Raw genomic sequence first — 20,359 nt, 5'->3', positions numbered from 1 at the left:
ATGTCATGTCATTCCAGGCCAATCAGGAATGCCAACTACAAAGTGTCTGCATGTTTTCAGTAACTGGAGAGTTGCCTACTACGTTACAGTACCACACAAAACATATTCTGTTGCTAGGCAACCCCAGTTCATCTGTTCAACCCATTCAGGAAATTCCATTTTTAACCCTGTGGATCCCTACAAGTTAAATTTGTAAAATCGTAGAGGTCCTGCGGATTTCTGGAATATTCACTGCATCATGCTTCAATATCCTATATTTGGTTGGGTTTCAAGATTTGATCTTTGAGAAGCCTGCATTGATAAAGAATTTACTATTGACAAATTTTAACCAATTTGTAATAAATATTATAAACTTAATCTTAATTAGATTGTGCCACTTATTTTAATTGTTTGTCACTTTCTGACTGCTATGTTTAACCATATAACCATATAACCATTTACGGAGCGGAAACAGGCCATGTTGGCCTTTCAAGTCCGCACCAGTTCACTGATTTTTGTCCATTGTACTAAAGACTCTTCTATCCATGCTAAAGTGTGCCACTTGCCTCCAGAGAAGCTGCATTTAGTTAAGGAAGAATTTGCCAAGATGGAGGAACTAGTGGATATTAGTAAAAGACAGCAAATAAGTTAATATTCAATTTCAAAAAATAAATATTTTTGGTGTGCCAGCCTTCGCTGCTTCATTTATATGAAGGACCCGCAGCTAAGAGACACATCATCTAAACTGTGGAAGAGGAATCAGATAATTCTATACCCTGCTCTCTCTGTGTAGCCCTTTCAGTTACTTATCCAACTTCTAATGCTACAGGAGAGTACTGCAGGAGTTCCTCAGGGCAGTGTTCTTGTCCCAATCATCTTCAGCTACTTCACTTATGAGCTTCCATGCAAGATCAGTAGGGACTTCACTGATGATTACAGCTCCTCACCAAATGACTGCATGTCACAAGATCTAAATAGCATTCAGAGATTTTTCAATGAATGGCTTGGAATACAAAACTGCAAAAATGCTAACCAGTGACCATTTCCAATAAGATTATGTAACCTATCTTGTCATTTTCTTCTCCATCAACATCTCTTGGTTACCATGGATCAAAAACTCAATTGGGCCAGCCACATAAGCACCAGGTTGACAAGATCAAGTCAGATGCTGGGCATCCTGCAGTGAGTCATAGGATCTGCATGATACCAAACCCTTCAGCCCACAAAGTCTAGAGTTCAGTCAATCACCCACTAATCCTAAATTATTCCTATTTTTAAAAATTCTTCCCACATACCCAATGATTTCTCCCCTCAGATTCTGCCATTCACTTGCACCCTGGGGAAAGTTTACAGACTTCAATTAACTAAAAAACCAGCATGCCTTTGGGTTGTGGGATGAAATTTGAGTGCCAGTGGTAATCCATGTGATTACAGGGAAGGTACACAAACCTCATACAGATGTCACCTGAAGTGAGGATTGAACTCTGCTCAACTCACCATACCACCAAAAGTGATTCAACCCTGAATCTCCAAAGCCTTTCCACTATTTAACAGTAAATAGTATGATGAAAAACTCTTTATTAATTCAGACAAGTGGAGTGCCAGCAACTCTGAAGAAGCTCAATACCATGCAGGACGAAACAGACCCATCAACATTCTGAGAGATGCATTTCATTAACTGTCAATGTGCAGTTGCTGCAGGGTGCACCATCTACAAAATCTACTACAGGCTACTCCATTGGCATCTCCCAAATGTTCACAAGCCAACCTCTGCAACTGAGAAGGTCAAGGGCATGAGAAATTAAATGGACTGAGTTACCACTAGTGTATAGGGATGGATGATCTCCAAATTTCATACAATGCTGGAGTTCCTCCATGTTGCATGGGGTTTCTTGAATGCATTCCACTCAGTGTGTCAATGCACTCAGCATTCCAATGTATATTGACGTTTCCTCCCATTATACTTTTTCATTTGAGTCCTCTTGGGCAGTACCTTGTCCCTTAAACAAGCATTGGCAGCAGGATGCTTTCTACCATGGGCGGGGAGGTGGCAGCTTGTTCACAGGGTGTATTTACTTTGCTCATTTGCTGCTGACCCAAGTTGTCGTATCACTTAAGTTTTCTGGAAGGAGAAAGCTGTGATTGGAGATATGGAAGGAGTGGAACTTGTATGAATACAAGGAGACTGGGTTGAGCAGGGAACTGAGATGAGAGAAGGAGCATTAGAATTCAACAAACCTTCACTTTCAAGAATCTCAGCCCTGCTGCTGCTGTTCAGTGCCGTTTCAGCATCCGCTTCACTAATGGCAAGAACACTGACCTCCAGAATAATGTGAAGGGTTGAAAGTTGAAACTATACTTTTTACACCAATTTTTGTGTTGTGGGCATATCTATCTCACATGAGTTGGTTTGTAATGATGCTGCCAGGTGCAAGCACCTGGTAGTGTGTGTGTGTTATGACATGTGGTTACAAGGGTTAGAGTAAGACCCATGATGTGGTGCAAAAAATGAATTTATCAGATTGGTGACTTGCTTGGTGGTATGTGGTACATTGAGTAGTATGTGAGGCTAGTACTGCAACTGAACCAAAGTTCATCAGTTATTTCATTAGTGTTTTTGAGTCTGTGTTGGTTTCATCTTACTGCCCTAATCCTGCATTCCTCTCCACCACTTCACAGACCTCGGCTGTTAGTGGCCTTGCTTGTCCTTCCTACCCATTGCCTATCAAGTCCTCCTATGCAGTTTCAAAATGTAGGGGCCAAGGACCAGTATTTGCAGATTAGTTGTATTCAGCTTTAGTTACCTGGCACATCTGTGAAATTTAACAGCACACACTTCCTGTCAGTTATTTTCCCCACCCAATTTTGCCCCCCCCCATCCCCCCACTCCCCACCCCACTGCCCGAATCCTTTGGACATGCAATTCGAGAGAAAATGTTGCTGTAGAAAATGTTACAGTGCTTCACTGGATCAGTTTAGGCTCAAACCACTGCCAAATTGCTCATCTTTGACGCCTACATCTAAAATAAGGCTTTTTTTTTTAACCAGGAGAGGTAAATATAAAACTAGAGGGCATCGATTTGAACTGAAAAAGGAAAGATTCAAAAGGGAGCAAGAGGCACCTTTTGCATTCAAAGGGTGGATGCAAATGAAATGAGCTACCAGAGGAGGTGGGTCCAAACGTTATGTTTCAAGGACATTTAGTTTGTATGGATAGTAATGGTTCATTAGGATATGGGTCATACAGGTAAATAGAACCAGCCTGGTAGACCACTTAGTCATCATAGACAAATTGGGTTGAACGCTATTTTCCTGTTACATTGGCAACTTACCGACGGAATCACGGCAAGAGCCTATTATTTCACCTTGATTTAGTTACTTGGAGATATGAAATGCTATATTTAAAAATAAAGTGAGTGAATCAGTTGAAGTAAAAGCAGTACTTGCTAGAAATAGTATTCATAAAGTGCAAAATAAAGTAAAATTTTCATCTCAAAAGTCGTTTCATCTGGTGAAGGTTATTTTGCTTACAGAAATAAGCCTACCTTGGAAGATTTTTATTTATTCATCCATTAAACGCATAATATCCTTGATGATGAATTGCATTGTTTGCATGGTGAAGCAGCATCAGAAATGCTGGTTTTCCTTCAAACATCATGACACCTGCTGAAGTGTGGCCAGATGCACTGTCCAAATGTCTGGTTCCTGATGCTATATCACAATAAGGTGAAATAGATCAACATTTTGCATTTATACATCATACCAAGAACTTGAGAGTATTATCAAACCATATTAGGGATTGAGCTACATGAGAAAGTATTATAGTTAGCCAAGAGCATAGTGCAAGAGTTTTACAAACTAATACTAACAAAGGAATTGCAATGGAAAATTCACCAGACACTAGTAAATTTAAAATAATAGTTTTTATTAAACTGTTAATAACTTAACATTTCTTACTTATCTCTAAATGTAAATGTGTGTGTGTTTATTAAAGTCCAAAGCCATCACAGTTTAAACTTGATTCTGAAATAAGTCACTTTTAAAAGTCCAGCTTCAAATATCTTGTTGACTTCAGGATCCTTTTAAAATGCAGTTCAGAAGTAATTATGAAGCACTTTAAATATCATATTTTAAGATCTCTTTCAACTCGTGATTCTCTTGATGAGCTGTCTTTCACGGAGATATTCTTCAAATAGGAGTGGCCATTTACTGGGCACAAATGAGAAGTGGTCTTACTTATTTAAAAGCCACTTGTGTTGTATCTCCTGTGAAAAGGATAATACAAGTCCTATCTTTCCAGGAGGTTGTTTTCTATCTTATTCAATTTTCTTCTTAAGATTCATGGAGTTTCCTTCCACGATGAGGCTTCACTCTTTATTTTCTTAAAAGAGCAGTCGGAAAGAGAGCTTACTTATTTCAAAGCCACTTATTCCATGTTCTCCTTTTCCAGGATTAACGTAGGCAGCTTTTTGCCCCTGTGCAGGAAATATTGCTGCTGGTCAGATCTGCATCTTAATAGAATGGCAAGTTTTCTTCTTTTCCTCTCATTTCAATAATATATTTCTGACAAATCTCTCATGTCACATGGTATGTGATATCATTTCTGTCTTTGAAGTTCATTATGCTAAAAGCACCTATGTCCACTTATGCCTCCATGATGTCTGCTCACATGAGAGCAAAATGGCCGTGCATTTATACAGGTGCTTCTGAAATAACACCTGTTGTTTTCAGTATCTCAAGAACCATCATAAATCCTTTCATCTCTTGGCTTCAACTGCAATCAGCAGCTATTCCATATTTCAAACTGGCTTCTGTGGTCAATGGTGTTTAAATGCAAATATGTTTGATGATGCTGAAGCCAAGGACCAGCTGCAAAGAACCATGTGTGTCTGTTGAAATCCTAGCGTGTTCTCTTTGTTTCCATGACCACCCAAAACTAACTTATTAAACCATATCTAGATAAAACATAATTTTAACATTAAACTAAAGATTAATATTAACATAGACCTGTTACAAGAGATCAGTTTTAAAAAAAAGATTGAAGTGGGAAGGAAAGTGAGGATTCTAGCACTTGGCCTGTTGAAGACCAATAGGACAAAAAAAATAAAGAAGCCAGGGTCTGAAGTGAGCAGAGATTTTAAGAGTTAAAGGTTTGGTGTATGGCCTTTTGCACACTTCTCACGATACACTGCAGGGATTGCTTAGGTACACAAGTTGAATCTGGGAAATGGGCCAAGGCAAGAAGAGGTTGTTGGCAGTCAGGGCCCTAATTGGGACTTGTATGGCGGTGGTTGGGGGTGGGGGTGGGGGGGCGGAGGGGTGTCATAATAAGTGGCTAAAGATCAGAAGTGTGGAGCAATAAATTGGGGCCTTGAGCAATTTGGATTGGGGACAGCCATGGAATTAGTACCTTATTAATATATAATCTTTAAACACATCTCGTTTAGTTGTAACAACATTGGAGCTAGGATGAAAATGCTGTAAAACATGGCAAGGCAATGAGTTTTGAAAGCAAGAGGTCAACCATAAATGTATCTTCACAAAGCTGACATCCTTATTGTGGCATCTGCCCCTAATACACCTTTACAAGTGCCAATTTCCTAGCTCTGCTATGCAACAGACTGAAATTAGGCAAAGCGAGTCTGTAACACTCAGTGGGTGTCAATACTCTGCTGCCGTGACACAAGTTGAGTGGAGCTGCAGACATTTGCAGTCTTTTGTGATAGTGCATTGAAATTCAGAGGATCTTTCAACCATGTTATTTTCTTTAATATTTATTCTTTTGGTAATGTTTTGAAGTTTAAAATAAAATCAGTTTCCTGTCTGCTTTCACTGTTCCGTTTGCACCCCACCCAATTTTGTGTTTAACTGATCACATTGGAACATAAATTATGTACATGTATGCACCAATCAAAGCCCCTTCCTGCCATGTGAACGTAAACTCCAAGGACATTTCCAATCATAAAAGTACATTCTTTCCTTTATAAACTAATGCTCACATTTATGAAAGGTTATGCCCCAAAAATGATATTGTACACCTAGAACTATAGAATGCAGAAAACAGGCCATTTAGCCCTTCTAGCCTGTGCCAAAACATCATTCCGCAAGTCCCATAACCCTCCAGAAGTCTCCCACCAATGTATCTATCCAATTTATTCTTAAAATTTAAGAGTGAGTCCGCATACAACCTGAGTGCATACAATGGATATTCCTTTCAGTTCAGATCCAATCAACTGTATTAAATAAAAAAAAACCCACATTTTAAAAATTTTAACATTTTGTTAAAATGTATTGAGGTCTGATTTTACAAGTTTGATTGTTTAAATCTATATTAACCAGTAACATGTTAATACTTTCTCTTTTGACTTCTGTGGAATAGAGATGTTTCCTGCATCAATGTCATTAGTTCTGACCCTCTTGATGAATTTTTTTTTAATGCAGCCCTATTTAAATAGAGCTTCCATCCCTGATTGATTTTATTTCCAATGTTTCGACTGAGGACAGTTTAACGAATTCTGCAGCTGAGGACCATTTCTGGTGGATTGGTTCAGGCAGGTTGTTCTGGCCCATTCTGTATTTTATGTATTCCATTGCACAAGCATTTCAAAACAAAATAAATGTTGCACTATGAATAGGAATTGTTATTTAAATTCATTATACAGGTGTCATCCAAGTGTGTCAATCTCAGAAGTGGTGAATGTGAAAGAAGTGATAGCCCCCAATTCCATATCCTTTGTTCCAGTTGTATCCTTTCCTACACTTCGCATTCCCATCCTCATTGCTCCCTTTCCAGCCCTATCATTTTATCCTCCATTTGCCATTCAATCCTGTTTTATTTAAGCATTTACTCTTGCTTCATCCTTTGTGAGCCATTATTAATTAGTTATAAACAAACTACTGCAGATAATGTCAGTGACTTCATATAGTTCTGACAGCAGTTATCAGATCAGCTTTTGTAATGCCACTTATTTAATCACTTCTTTGTCACTTACGGTTTATTGATGAAATCGTTTTTGCATTTCTTATATTTTGACTTAACAGACACAATGTCTTAGGTTGAGAACAGTTTGGTGCCTGCTTAGCTTGGGTTGCTGAGGTCATAACAAAAGCTGGCTGGAATAAATTATACGTTGCTATGGTTATTCAGTCAGCTGATATTATTGGGCTCAAATCCTACAAAAAAAGTATTCTTGAAGTGGTCTTATTTTTCTATCAAATCTACTGAATGATAAGAATGGAATTTGGTTGTTCTGACATGATTGAAGAATTTAGTATGAGAATTTAAATTTTAATACCATCAATCTATGAGATGTTATGCAACCTGTGAGATTTGCACACTGACTAAATGACGGAAGATGTTAACTAAGTTTCAGCATCGACACTCCCCCTCACTCTGAAGATCTTCTGTCACGACATAGTTTAAAAAATGAGTTAGGGAGGTGGCATATGATTCGTATTTTATATATCACTTGACCATATTTGAATTTAATTTTTATGCAAAACAACATGAGCAGCATTGTTTTGGGAGATAAAAAATAGTTTACAAAGTTTTCTCCTTAATAGCTATCCCAAAAAGCAAAAAAAAAATTTAGGAGTGGATACCTTGACTGCCTGTTTGAAATGAATGCAAACACATTGGAAAGGAGAAAGAACAATAGATGGACTTAGAAGACTAATTTGTTGTTTACTGCTGGGAATTGTTCTCCAATGTAAACCATAAGCTTCTTACACACTTGCATCCCACTAATTTGGCCATTCAGTGTCCTGGGATAGGAATGGGGGTTTAGCTTTTCACACTTGACCACTCCTAACTGGGACACTGAACATTTTCACACTTTCAAGGAGCCAACCCCAGGGTTAGTACTGTGCTACTTCTACCAATGATGTCATGATGCATCGAGTGATGGAGGACTTGCCCTAAATCATGATCCATGTATTATGATCTTATATTTGAGCAAAATTAATCATGCTTAATTATAACATAATTAAGCTTTATGTACAGCACAGTATGAGCCCTTCAGCCTCTGTTATTGTTGTGCCGACTTATAAAAATATTTATAAAGGACCGTAGGAAAATGAGAGCAATAAGTAACAATAGCAGACAATTTTTAAACAGGGTGGGAAAGTTGGTAGCACTATCACGCACAATTTATAAATACCATAGGGCAAAAGTGATAATGGACCTGCCCTCCCAGAATTCCATGCGGCAGAGAAAAGGCTGTATACCCGGTTGTATTCACGGCGCATTCATGCTTTTTAAAAATTGTCCACTATTGCTATTCATTGCTATTTATTTCTTCTCTCTTAAGTTTATCCCTTCATTTTAATCTTTTCTTCCTTCACGTTCCTGCACTCATGCAAAAACTTGGGTCATTTCAATCCCACAATGCAATTGCCCATTTCACACTTGCCTGATACTAAGGGTTAAGGCCATTAATTGCCGATGTGAGACTGCGTCATCTGATGTCGGATTTGAGCTCATTTTGCTCTCACATTAGACATTTTAACGGCCAATTGGCGATTAATATCTGGTATCACTTGAAGGTGTGAAAGGGGCTATAATATCTCCTTCAAAGAGCACCTTCCTACACTGCAAAACCTCATTCAGCAACTAACTGGTTTTAGTGGGTATTTAATTGATCCTAGATTTCTAATGGCAGGGTGTGTGCTATTACTTCAGCAGGAAAATTCAGAAGAATATTGAATAATTTTTTTTAAAGTTGCACAACAATTGTTAGACTTAGAAAGACCAATGTCCATCTTGTGTGTTTTGTTCATATTCTACAGGTACAATGGATTTGTTCAATCAGTCTTTATCAGCTAAGACTCCACAAACCAAATATGATATAGAAAATTGTCAGTAGGGGAGAGCTTTGGAAAGCATTCAGTATTGCAAACATTTGAAAGAGAATTGGGTGAATAGTGTTCGAGCCATGTGATCTGTGGCTCCAGCAAACAAAACGTTGTGCTTAAATTGTCTGCTAACTGAACGTAACCTTTTCTTCATTAGAAAATTAGGAGCCTCATGACTTGGTCAATTAACCTTCTTAAACAGCTGTTGAATGGGGCTTCAGCAGGACCTGAATTACAGAATAATACTAAATAGCTTTTCATGGAATTGAATGGCTGTTATTGTTTATAGCCAGAGGCTCACAGTAGCATATTGTTTCTCCTATCCATAATTTTGCTTAAACCTTTTATGAAGAGTAATGCTGGAAGAAACTTAAATGATGATTAACAAATATTTGCTAAACCGAAGTTTATAAGACATACATTTGACAATAGGAAACCATAGCCACTACAGTCCAATATTTTAATTAACTCTTAGCTTTGTCTTTGCTCCATTCAAAATGGAAAAATACCTAGTTTACAAAGACTATGACCATTTTTGTAGATTTTTTTTCTTTTTCACATTATTTTTGTTTAATGTAAATAGTAGGAAGGGGTAACATTTTAGAAGGAATGTCATGTTTCTAATAATTTAATGTTTCTCCTGATTGTTATAAAAGCAAATTCCAAACATTTCCATAATTTAAATGCCAATTGGCAGGATTTTGAAGAAATATAAGTGAACATCTAGGTAAGAAACAAAATTGCTGCTTCTGCCTTTGTGCGATCTATAACAATTCCCCCCCCCCCCCCCCTCCTTTCACCCTCCCTGAAAATAACAGGCTGCAGGAGTCTCTGCAGATGTAGTCAATGGAGATCCTTTGTTAATTCATTAAAGAACACTTGAACAATGCAGGAAAAAAATATCTTTATGCATGGTATCTTGAATCCATGATTTAAGAATAAAAGCTCTTAGGCAGATAAGCTTATTATTAAATGACAATGGGATATGAAGTTTGGCATGCCACTTCTGCAGAGCTGAAACTGAAAGAATGTTATTAAATGGCATTTAATGAAGAATGAAGAAAACCCCTAATCCCCGAGGATATGTTCTCCATTTGTCCAATCAGCAACCGGTACCTAGCTTTGCTAAAAATGTACTCTTGTCTCTGCTCCTTGGAGTAAGAATTCATTGGCTGTCGTGTCTGGGAAGTAGGTGGGTTCACTGACTAGAATGCACAGCAGCTATGTGTTCAGATCCTTATTTGGTGTCCGTAAGCAGAAACAGACCTTCTAGCAGTGAAGCATCCTCACATGCATTATTTATTAACTCATATTCCAAGGAGATGCTTATCCATTAAAAATCCTCCCAAGCATTTCTTTTGGCCAGGATTTTCCATTTGCTTTTGTAAACTCTAAACCTGCCATACCAAAGTGGATTTCCACAAATGGCCACTTTTTGTCAAACAGGCGAAAAGCACTGGAATTTAAAACCGTATTTTCCATCTATACCTGCTGTTTGAATCATCTGATTTGCTGATTTTATTTTTTGAAGCTGCTTTTAAACTTTGGACTTTAATACATTTCTTAGTGGATTTTGTGAAAACATTTGCAAGATGCCTGAAGCTAATTATTTGCTTTCCGTTTCTTGGGGCTACATAAAGGTAAGTACAGTAAAAAATATTTTATTCTGATATAGAGTTCATTTAAAATCATTTTAATTAAAATAGTTTATTTTCCAACTATTTAATATTTCTACTGTTCCTGAATATGTGCTGCTTGTGTATGTCTCTGGGCATAATTGTTCTGCAGTTACCCTGTGTACTATATATTAGCTCTGAAATTGTCATGGACTGTTCTCAGAAACATGGAGTGTTTTAACAAAAGTAAAATACATTTTGTCAAATGCAGGTAGATGCAAGGAATTTGTTTTTTTATTTTTGAATTAATTGCATGAAGTAAAATGTTTTGTCTTTGTTCTCATGAGATCCTTTAAATGAAATAACACTCAAAATAAAATTCAATCGGAATGGGGATTGCTCAATGCTGAATACCCTAGTGAGATCATTAGTTTAAGGAAACTTCTAAATATCTGTATTGTTAATAAGAGTGAAATTACACAGCATTTTGAAGTTGACTGAAATGTCACTCATTTATTTGAGACTAGTTTGATCTGTAAAATTTCTTTCTAGCAATCTGTGCAAACAATCTTTAATTTTATCTTCTGCAATCTGCATTTATGAGGTTTTAACCATATAAATTGAAAGTAATCTTTTTTTTAAAACTTGTTCATTGTGTACAAATCCCTGTCATTATTAATGGGGAAAATCTATAAACATCTGTTCAATCAACTCAATGAATAGAAAACCAGATAATTAGTATAAATTGTTCATCCTCTTTTAACATCTGACTCTATTTATTCTTTTATATACAAATAAAAATTGAAAAATTCTGTACCAGTGACCTTTCCTTTATAATATGAACACTATGGGTTGGATTTATTTAAGCCAATTCTTTTTTTAATCTTCAACTTTTACCAGTGTTGGGTATTTGTACAATAATGTTTCAGAGAAGAAATAAAAGTTTCTACATTAGATGGATCCAAGTTAGATAATATGATTCCTCCTCCATATCCCTTCCCCTGCACAGCACCCACTACCACCATTTTGACATTGAAGTTTGCTTGTTTCAGCCGACTTGTCTTGTCATGTGATGGCCCTGTGCTCATACGTGTTATCTTGCTTCATCTAACAACTATTGAACAGCTGTTTCTATTTTGTCAGAGTGCAATCCTAGTTGAATACGGGGACACTAAAGCAGCAGATGTCTTGATGTGTCCAGTTTCTTTGGCCCACATTCTGACTATCAATTAATTAGTTGTTTGGTAATAAACCCAAAGAATGTTATCATGATTTCTGTTAATTCACTTGAAAGCAACTGGTTCTAAGTTTATATAATATAAAACTTCTATATAATAATATCAATTTTTTCTGAAAAAAAATTAATATGCATATAACATTCAAGATTCTTTTATTGCCATGTAATGAAACATAAAATGTAATATTACACAAAATTTTCTTTAGTTTACCTACTGTAAGGCAGACAAAGATTTGCCATCAACAGAAATTGCCTGACAGTCAAGGAAAGAGAACAAAAAAGATTCTCCATTTCCCCACCCCCCGAGTCACTAAAGTCCATGAATTAGCCTTCTACACTCCTTCAATTTCTACAGCCACATACTTCAGTCCAAACTATCAGCAAACTGAGCTCCAGATCCAAGTCTCTAATACGATCAGGACGCCTTAGTATCCTTGGCACCCTCTCGCATCTTGGCTCCAATACCTGGTACCACTTCAGCCAGTCTCCAGCAGTCCACAGCTTGGTGTGAGTCACTTGACCACAGTTGCCAATAGTTCATCATCTTGAATCACCGACAACTCACTGCCTCAAAGCCCCTTGCTGGTCCATCTCCGAGGTCACTGTCCTGTGGGTCGTCTCCTCTGTTTCTCCTTCTCAAATAGGGGGTGGTCTTACCATTTTCTGGTGCTCTGTGCCTATCCTCTGCTTTCCTGGTTGCCTACAAACCCTTGGGGCTGCTGCCATCTTGATCCAGACCTTGTGGTTGCAGGATTTTAAAATAAATCTCTGTTGACTCCTTTAGCAGGCCGTTTAAAGCCTGTACAGAACCGAGGCCAGTCATACTAGATGGCTGGACCTCATGGGGGAGTGCTGTGCCTCCACTTCCAGTGGGACTAGACCAGTGGTCTACAGCAGCTCCAGTAGCACTGCCTTTTTTTTTTGTGAGTCCTACAATATGACCACAATTTGCTTGAGCTCCCTTAATCTTTTTAAATTTAGACATGTGCCCACGAACCCGGGCCCTCCAAATACCTCAATTAACCTACAACCCCCATACAATTTAGAGGGTGGGAGGAAACCAGAGCAATGAGATGAAACCCATGCAGACAGTGGGTGATGTAGAGACTCCTTGCAGTTAGCCCCAGATTTGAACCCACGTCGCTGGTACTGTAATAGTGTGGCACTAACCACAACATTAACTGTGCCGCCCATCCATTAACCATGTTGCTGTTTTTCAGAAAACTGTTTTAAAACATTGAAATTAAATTGTACTGAAAAGCAGAAGTACCTCTTAGCATAGTTGACTTGCGTTTTCATTTTTTTTTTAAAGTTAATGCAGATTTCTTCCTTTTTAACACTCTTAGCTTAGTCTCAAGTTCCACATTTTTATCAGAGATGATAGGATCATGCCACAAACAATTATCTGACTAGCTCATCCTGAAATGAAAACTATGGTAATATTTCCACGATTTTCCTTCACTTTCGCCACATTGCCTTGTCACAGTGTCTTTCCCTTTAGAGTGATGAATTCTGTGAATTTCTGGGTCAGATTTGATCGCCAGTCTGTACTGAATTATCTAATTTCAGTTTTAATATAGGAGTGTCATTGTAATTGAAGTAGCATTATTTGATTCGAACAGGGAAGAATGATCTGAACTTTCGCACACTATTTTGCCAATCCTCCTGGAAGTATAGCTTCCTTCCTGAATGTTCAGCGGTCCGTTTCACCTTTCCAACCTGCTGTGCGTCTCCAGGTGATTTTACTCAGGGAAATACTGTTCTGGAATATTTTCTAATTCCCTCTCCTTTGCCCCTTGTGGCCTTCTGTTCCTACCAACAATCAGGACTCAGGTGTGGAGAATCATGAGTACCAGCTGCCATGCCCATTCTACGCAACATGATATGAAAGCAGAGGTGTAATTTGAATACAATGCTGATTTTTCCACATTTTGTTTATGTTCTCAAAAAAGTGAAACAATCCATTCGCCAATGCTCTACAAATGCTTCAAAGCAATAACTGAACACATCTCTGAATGTTAAACCTCTCTTTATTTAACCCTCAACTCATGATAAAAATGTGAAAGGAACGGTCTTGCTTTAGATGAGGCTCATATTGTGTATCCTACAAAACTTTACAGAAAGTGAATCTTTGACTTTTTCTTACACCATTATCTATGATGATCACAAAATTTAAAGATATAATCACAAAATGATCACAAAATTTAAAGATATAATACTTTTTTAAATGCTTTCCACAGATTAAAAAAAATGTAGCATATTACTAAGCAGTTAAACAAACAGAGAAGTTCTAAAAGGATCGACAAGTTTAAAAAAAAGAGAACCACTTCATATTTTCAAAAAAGAAAGTAACATTTACAACTTGCTGTTTTACTTATTCATCTAGTAGTATAATGAATTTGAAGGCTGTAAACTCGACTTGAATATCTTGATACTTGAATTATACAGACTGGAAATGTTGAAATAGTTCAAAGACCTTTTGGAGTTGCAGAGTGGTACAATTTCCAGAGCTGCTGCCTCTCAGCTCCTGGAAACTAGGTTAAATTCTGACCTCTACTGCTTGCTTGGTGGACTTTACACATTCTCCCTGTGATCGGAATGACTATCTGAATCAGAATTTATAGTCATGGACATCTCAAAATTCATTGTTTTGCAGAAGCATTGCAGGTCCCAACATTGCTATAATTTACATTTAAAAAATAAATAAATTAGTACCAAAATAAAAGAGGACATGAGGTAGAGTGTGTGGATCATTGTCCATTCAGAAATCTGATGACAGAGGGGAAGGAGCTGTTTTTGTACCACAAGGTGTGTATTTTCTGGCTCCTGTACCTCCTTCCTGATGGTAGTAGAGTGAAGAGGACATAGCCTGGGTGCTGAGGGTCCTTGTGGATAGAGCCAACACTTCTTGTAGATATCCTCGATAAAGTGAACACTGATGCCCACGATGACATTGGCTGAGTTCATAACTCTATGTAGTCTTTTCCTATCCTACCTCCAAATCAGATAATGACACAACCAATCCGAATGCTTATACGATACACCTGTAGAAATTTACAGAGTTTTTGGTGACGTACCGAATCTCCCCAAACTCCTCACAAAATGTAACCACTGGTGAGCCTTCTTCATGATTGGATCAATATGGAGGCTCCAGGACAGATCTTCAGAGATGTTGACAGCCAGGAACTTGAAGTTCTTGACCATTTCCACTATTGACCTCTCAGTGAGGACTGATTGATGTTCTCCAGATTTCCCCTTCCTGAACTCCACAATCATTTCCTTAGTTTTGCTAATGTTGAGTGCAAGGTTATTGTGACTCTACTCAACTAACTGATCTATATCACTTCTGTACGGTTCCTCATTGCCATCTGTGATTCTACTGATGAACGTAGTGTCATTGGCAAATTTGTTGATGCCATTTGAGTTGTGCCCAGCTGCAACACCATGAGTGTAGAGCGAGAAGAATAGGAGCACTCATCCTTGAGGTGCACCTGTGTTGATCGTCAGTGAGTATGAGAGAGTGTTACTGATTCATACTGACTGTGGTCTTCCGATGAGGAAGTCAAGGATCCAGTTGCAGATAGGGGTGTTCGGAGGCCCAGGTTTTGGAGCTTGTTGACCAATATTAAGGGTATGATGATGTGGAAATCTGACCTCTAGTTGATGAGGAATAGCCTGATGTAAGTGTTGCTGTTATCTGTATGATACAGAGGTGAGTGGAGAGTCTGTTGTGCAGCAGTTGTGGTGGATCATGTGGATTTTAGCTGGTGCTCCAATTTCCTTCCACATCACAGGTTGTTAGGTTAGTTGGCCATGATAAATGTCCCCAAATGTGTCAGTGAATGGTAGAATCAAAGGTTCAATGGTTCATTTTATTGTCACGTAATAATACACAAAATGTGATAGTCTTCACCTTTTGTCTGCTGTAAGGCAAACAAAGAGTCACCATGATATTGCTCGGCACCTGTAGAGAAAGAGAGCCCCTTCAGAGACAGTGAGAGTTCACAGGTTCACCTTCAGTGTTCTCACAGCCTATGTTGTCACACAGACTCCTGTTCAAACCATTGGCTGACCGAGCTCCAGGTCCAAACCTCTGATAGGATCAGGAAGCCTTCAGCACCTGAGGCCCTTTGGGAGTCCTTTATGCCCTCAGCGCCCTCTCAAATCCTGGTTCTGAATCCCAGTTCCAATACCTGGTGCCCATGAAGTATTTTCCAGCAGCCTGTGTGGCACCTTTGATTGCAAGTCACTAGCAGTCTGTGTGTCCTTTGTCCTCAAGTTGCCTGCAGCCTGCCTGCTGTGGATCAAATTCATGAGAATGGGATGAGTTAATGGTGTAAATAAGGACTTAGCCTGGACTCTGTAGGCTGAAGAGTCCATTTCTGCATTGTATAACTCCATGACCTATGATGAGATTTTTAGCATCTATTTAGACTCTACAAGGACTCATAAAATTGTGCAGTGACATGCCAGATGTAAATGAGCAAAGTTCTCATCTGGAACCAAAGAGAGACAAATATGCAAGGTGTACACACTTCAGCAAGAATAGCCTTAACCAAAGTCTTTCATTTCTTCAAACCACAACTGCATCTCAGAAAAGGGCAAGGTCCACACTGCCGATGGCTATTGTAACTCCCATGATGAATGTTAAGAATATGATTTGTCAAATCAGACATTCCACTGCTATTTTCAAATAAGATCATTTTTACGGGACGTATTGGGTCCAAGTATGGCCCTGCCTCGGTGCTTGATACAGCAAACCAAACCAAAGAGAGGCTACTGACCATGATTCAAAGGGGGAGTGGAAAGAAATTCATTTCTGCAATATATTTCTTGCTCCAGTCAGATGGACCCAAACCAGCCTCCATAGATCAAGGGAAAGGTGGGAGTTTGACTTGGGTATTTTAATTGATGAGGGATGGTGGTCCGACTTATGCTGGGACAGCATGACCACAGTCATCAGTGCAAGGTACAAGTTGGTGCAATATAATTTATTTGCACTAGCTGTATCTAACACCACAAAAAATAAACATGTCAAAACCAGAACTCTCAGACCAATGCTTCAGATGCGGCATAGCAACTGGGACTTTCGTGTACGCAACCTTGTCATGTACCAAGGTGAGGCCCTTTTGGGAAGAACTAAGCCCGGTGCAGGACACAGAGTTATTCCTGTTGAAAAACATAATGGACATAAGGCTTACAATGAAGCTATCCAAATTTCAAATTCAATTTGGATTAATCGCATTGGCAGTGGCCAGGAAGTGTTTTGTGCCAACTTGGAAGTCTGACTCCAGTCTTAGAATAGAACGATGGAATGTGGAATTGCAGAGCTGCTTTCCCCTGGAAAAAATAACTTGTAACCTGACAAACAAATATGGTACCTTGCATAGGATCTATGCACTACATAGGCGCATGGCAGTGATTGGTTTCACTGTTTCTTGTTGCAGCTTCTTTTCCCTTGCATTGTTCCCAATCAAGGAAAGTCAGGAAGAAATATTAGCCCAGAGGCCGCCCATTGAGTTATTTATTATTTATTTTCTTAGTGTTAAAATTTTGTTGTTGTTAGTCAAAGTGTGAGTGAGTCGTCTTGTTTTATATGTGGTGGGTGGGGGACTGGTAGAGACACGGGCTTTTGTATATATATATATATTTATATATAGTCATAAAGAGAAAGAATATATGTATATTTGAATTTGAACTGCCACTGTTGGCATAACTATACAAGCTTGTGTGAAAATATAAATATTTAAGAAAAATCTCCTTCCAGCCTGGCGCCAGACATTTTCATTGTTTTGCAGTTTGATCTTTACTTTCCAAGAGGGAAGTCACAGGCTCCACGGGCAATGAGAACTGCCAATGTCTTACTATTCTAAATATCACCAAGTGGAAAGAGTTGGGGGCTTCCCGTGAAACATGGAGCTACAAGACGGCATGCATTTCACTTGTGACTTGTATTGGCCCATTCTGTCCTAGAATGGAACCAGAAGTGAACCTGGTGTTCAACGGATGTGTGACTGCAGAGAGCAAAGCCTGACATTAAAACCATCATGATGCCTTCATTCCATATCAGTGCAGCCTTCAACTGCACTTGATACAGCAAACCAAACCAAAGAGAGGCTACTGACCAAGGAGTAAGATTTATTAATGACCCTGCATGCAGATCGTGCGAGTACAAAGAAAACCATGACTCGGCACAAGGCATGTAAGAGTAGACCTTAATGTACTGGAACAACAATCCCGCCTTCTTTGGGTCTCAAAGATTTCTGCATTAGGGCTCAAAGTTCATTGTGATCTGTAAGTGGAGTTGCTTATTGCCTCTACACTGGAAAGAAGGTGTTTCAGGCATCATCAAAAATCCTTTTTCCAGTTTAAATCTGAACCCTTCTCTTTATCTTCTTATCAAAATGCTCATTTGAGACCAATCTTCTGCAGAAGGAACACCTTGTGACTTTTACCTGCTCAGTGTACTTGGACATGTCTTGTAATGATTACCAGTTGGTGGCTGTCTTAAATCTATGTCATCACTGTCTGTTTGCCTTCACCACCAGATCAAGTAGCTTATCTTGGACATTGAAAAGAAGAAAGCTATAAGAATATTGTTGTGGTCCAAGAAAGGAAGCTTGTTTATGCCATCTGCCACATCTAAATTGGAAGGGAATACGAGATGTTGAGAAAGTGGGAAGTAAAATAGAGGACAAGGTGCGAGAAAACCATCAAGTTCAATGGTTTCTGCCCTTTTGCTCACCATGGAGGCAACAGTTGTTCCACCAGTAGTAGGCAGAATCTCCTCTTCTAGAGCTAGGGAATGGAGATGTGCATGCAGTCCATCCTCCTTTCTCAACTTGCATAACTTCATGTTGTCTTCGACATTGTCCATTGTCAAAGGGAATAAGGTGTGTTCATGAGCTCTGTGAAATCTGCACATGTGATAAAGTCGTCATGGATGAATAATTGGCAGTGGGTACAAGGTGTGAAATGTAGGTGTTGAACTAACAGTTGTACTTGTGAGATTGAAGTGAGAATCTGGATATTGGGTATGAGTCTGAATAAATTGAGATTGCTGTTATCAGAGTCTTGACATTTTGTGGGTAACCATATCTGAGGAAGAAATGTTCAGTCAAAAAAGGCAAGTTTCAATGATAGAGAGACTCGAGAGATGCTGGAATCTGGAGCAAAAAACTGGAGGAACTCAGTGGGTTAGGGGGCATCAGAGGAGGCAGGAAGACATTGATGTTTCAGATCAAGACCTTGTTTTCTGCTCCAGCGTGCAGTCATTGATTCTGCTGGCTGGATTTCTCTATGGATATTGTGAAATTCATGCTTGTTTTGCCTCCAGATGTAAGACTTCTACGTTGCAATGTGGTGAGCACCTTTTCGAAAGCTGGGTGGAGGTGGCAGAAAGCAATGAGACCCCTCTGTAGTTACTGCAGTTGCTTTTGTCTACTCTTTTGAAGATGATCGTGATTACAGTGTCTCTGGTGAATCTTCTCTTGCCAGAAGTGGGTGATAAGGCTGTGAATTTGTGAGTGAAGCTGCTCTTTAAACCTTCAACATGAATGTCATCTGTTCCCATTATATTATCAGTTGGGATTTGGCCTATTCAACTCGTTGATGACTTTTCATGCTGTTGCATTGTGAACTATTTACCTTTATGGTTACCTGTAATATCACCAGTAATGGCTTCAGACACTGTGCACATCCCTTTTAAGATGGGTAGACTAGCCTTGCAGTTTGCAGATCATCTTCAACAAGTCCTAGGTTGTTGGTTTATTACCTCTTTCTAATGTTTTCATCCAATCAGCAGTGTGATTAGTGGTGATAGGGCACTGAAATCTTTCAAATGTGCATGCAACATAATTTACCATTCCCCCTGGTATTCATGTGTTAAATTTCCTTGCTCACTGGCTGCTTTGAGGAGCAGCATATTTACCGGATATTTTGCTCCATTGTTATTTCAGGGAATGGTAACAAGTAGATGAGGACATAATTAGGGCCCATGGTGATCGAAACCCCATCCAACTCACAGATTTCTGGGTCATAACTGGTTGAAATTATAGGCCACGTGAACCATAGACCAGGAAGAGAACCAGGGCTTTTCATTTTACAAATTGTATATAAATGGTGAACCAATCATTTATAAATGTCATTAAAAATATTTTTTTAAAAACTACAAAAATCATAGGAAGAATCTCAGTGATTATTGCCTTGTCTGTGAAATATAAAAACTGAAGCAATTAGCTAGAAATAGCCACAAAGAATGTAAAGATCATGGATTATAGGAACTGTATGTTGACTACCAATATATTGATGTATCTGTATGTTTGCAAAAGGTGCATCCAGATACTACATGCAGCATTTTCGATAGCCACCACATTGAATATATTTTTGCATTTAAATCTATCATCAAAACAATGCTGAAATTTAAGATTTACTAATATTTTTCGTTTGTTTCTGTAGTTCAAGAGGATGCTCAATCGGGAGCTTACTCACCTCTCTGAAATGAGTCGCTCGGGTAACCAGGTCTCTGAGTTCATATCCAGCACTATTTTAGGTGAGTAACATTCAAGTCATTATTTATCTTGATGAATGTTTATACTGAAATATTGTGAGGATGAATCTGATGATCAACAATTAAAGGAGTCAAACTGACTTCCAGTAATAATGGGTTATTTAA

At 38.6% G+C, this 20,359-nt stretch overlaps 1 protein-coding gene across 8 annotated transcripts in view; it reads left to right on the top strand.

Annotated features, from left to right (window-relative positions):
• Positions 1 to 20,359, top strand: part of pde4d (phosphodiesterase 4D, cAMP-specific) — a 1,272,582-nt gene that overhangs the window by 1,217,470 nt on the left and 34,753 nt on the right. For all 8 annotated transcript variants that reach the window (XM_069924452.1, XM_069924453.1, XM_069924455.1 and 5 more), the window contains one exon: positions 20,143 to 20,236. In XM_069924452.1, coding sequence (XP_069780553.1) covers positions 20,143 to 20,236 — 94 coding nt within the window. The remainder of the gene's footprint in view (positions 1 to 20,142; positions 20,237 to 20,359) is intronic.

Source organism: Narcine bancroftii, chromosome 3 (genome assembly GCF_036971445.1).
Source record: "Narcine bancroftii isolate sNarBan1 chromosome 3, sNarBan1.hap1, whole genome shotgun sequence".
Taxonomy (NCBI): domain Eukaryota; kingdom Metazoa; phylum Chordata; class Chondrichthyes; order Torpediniformes; family Narcinidae; genus Narcine; species Narcine bancroftii.
Note: the sequence above shows the minus strand (reverse complement) of the source record. Positions and strands in the feature narration are given on the sequence as shown.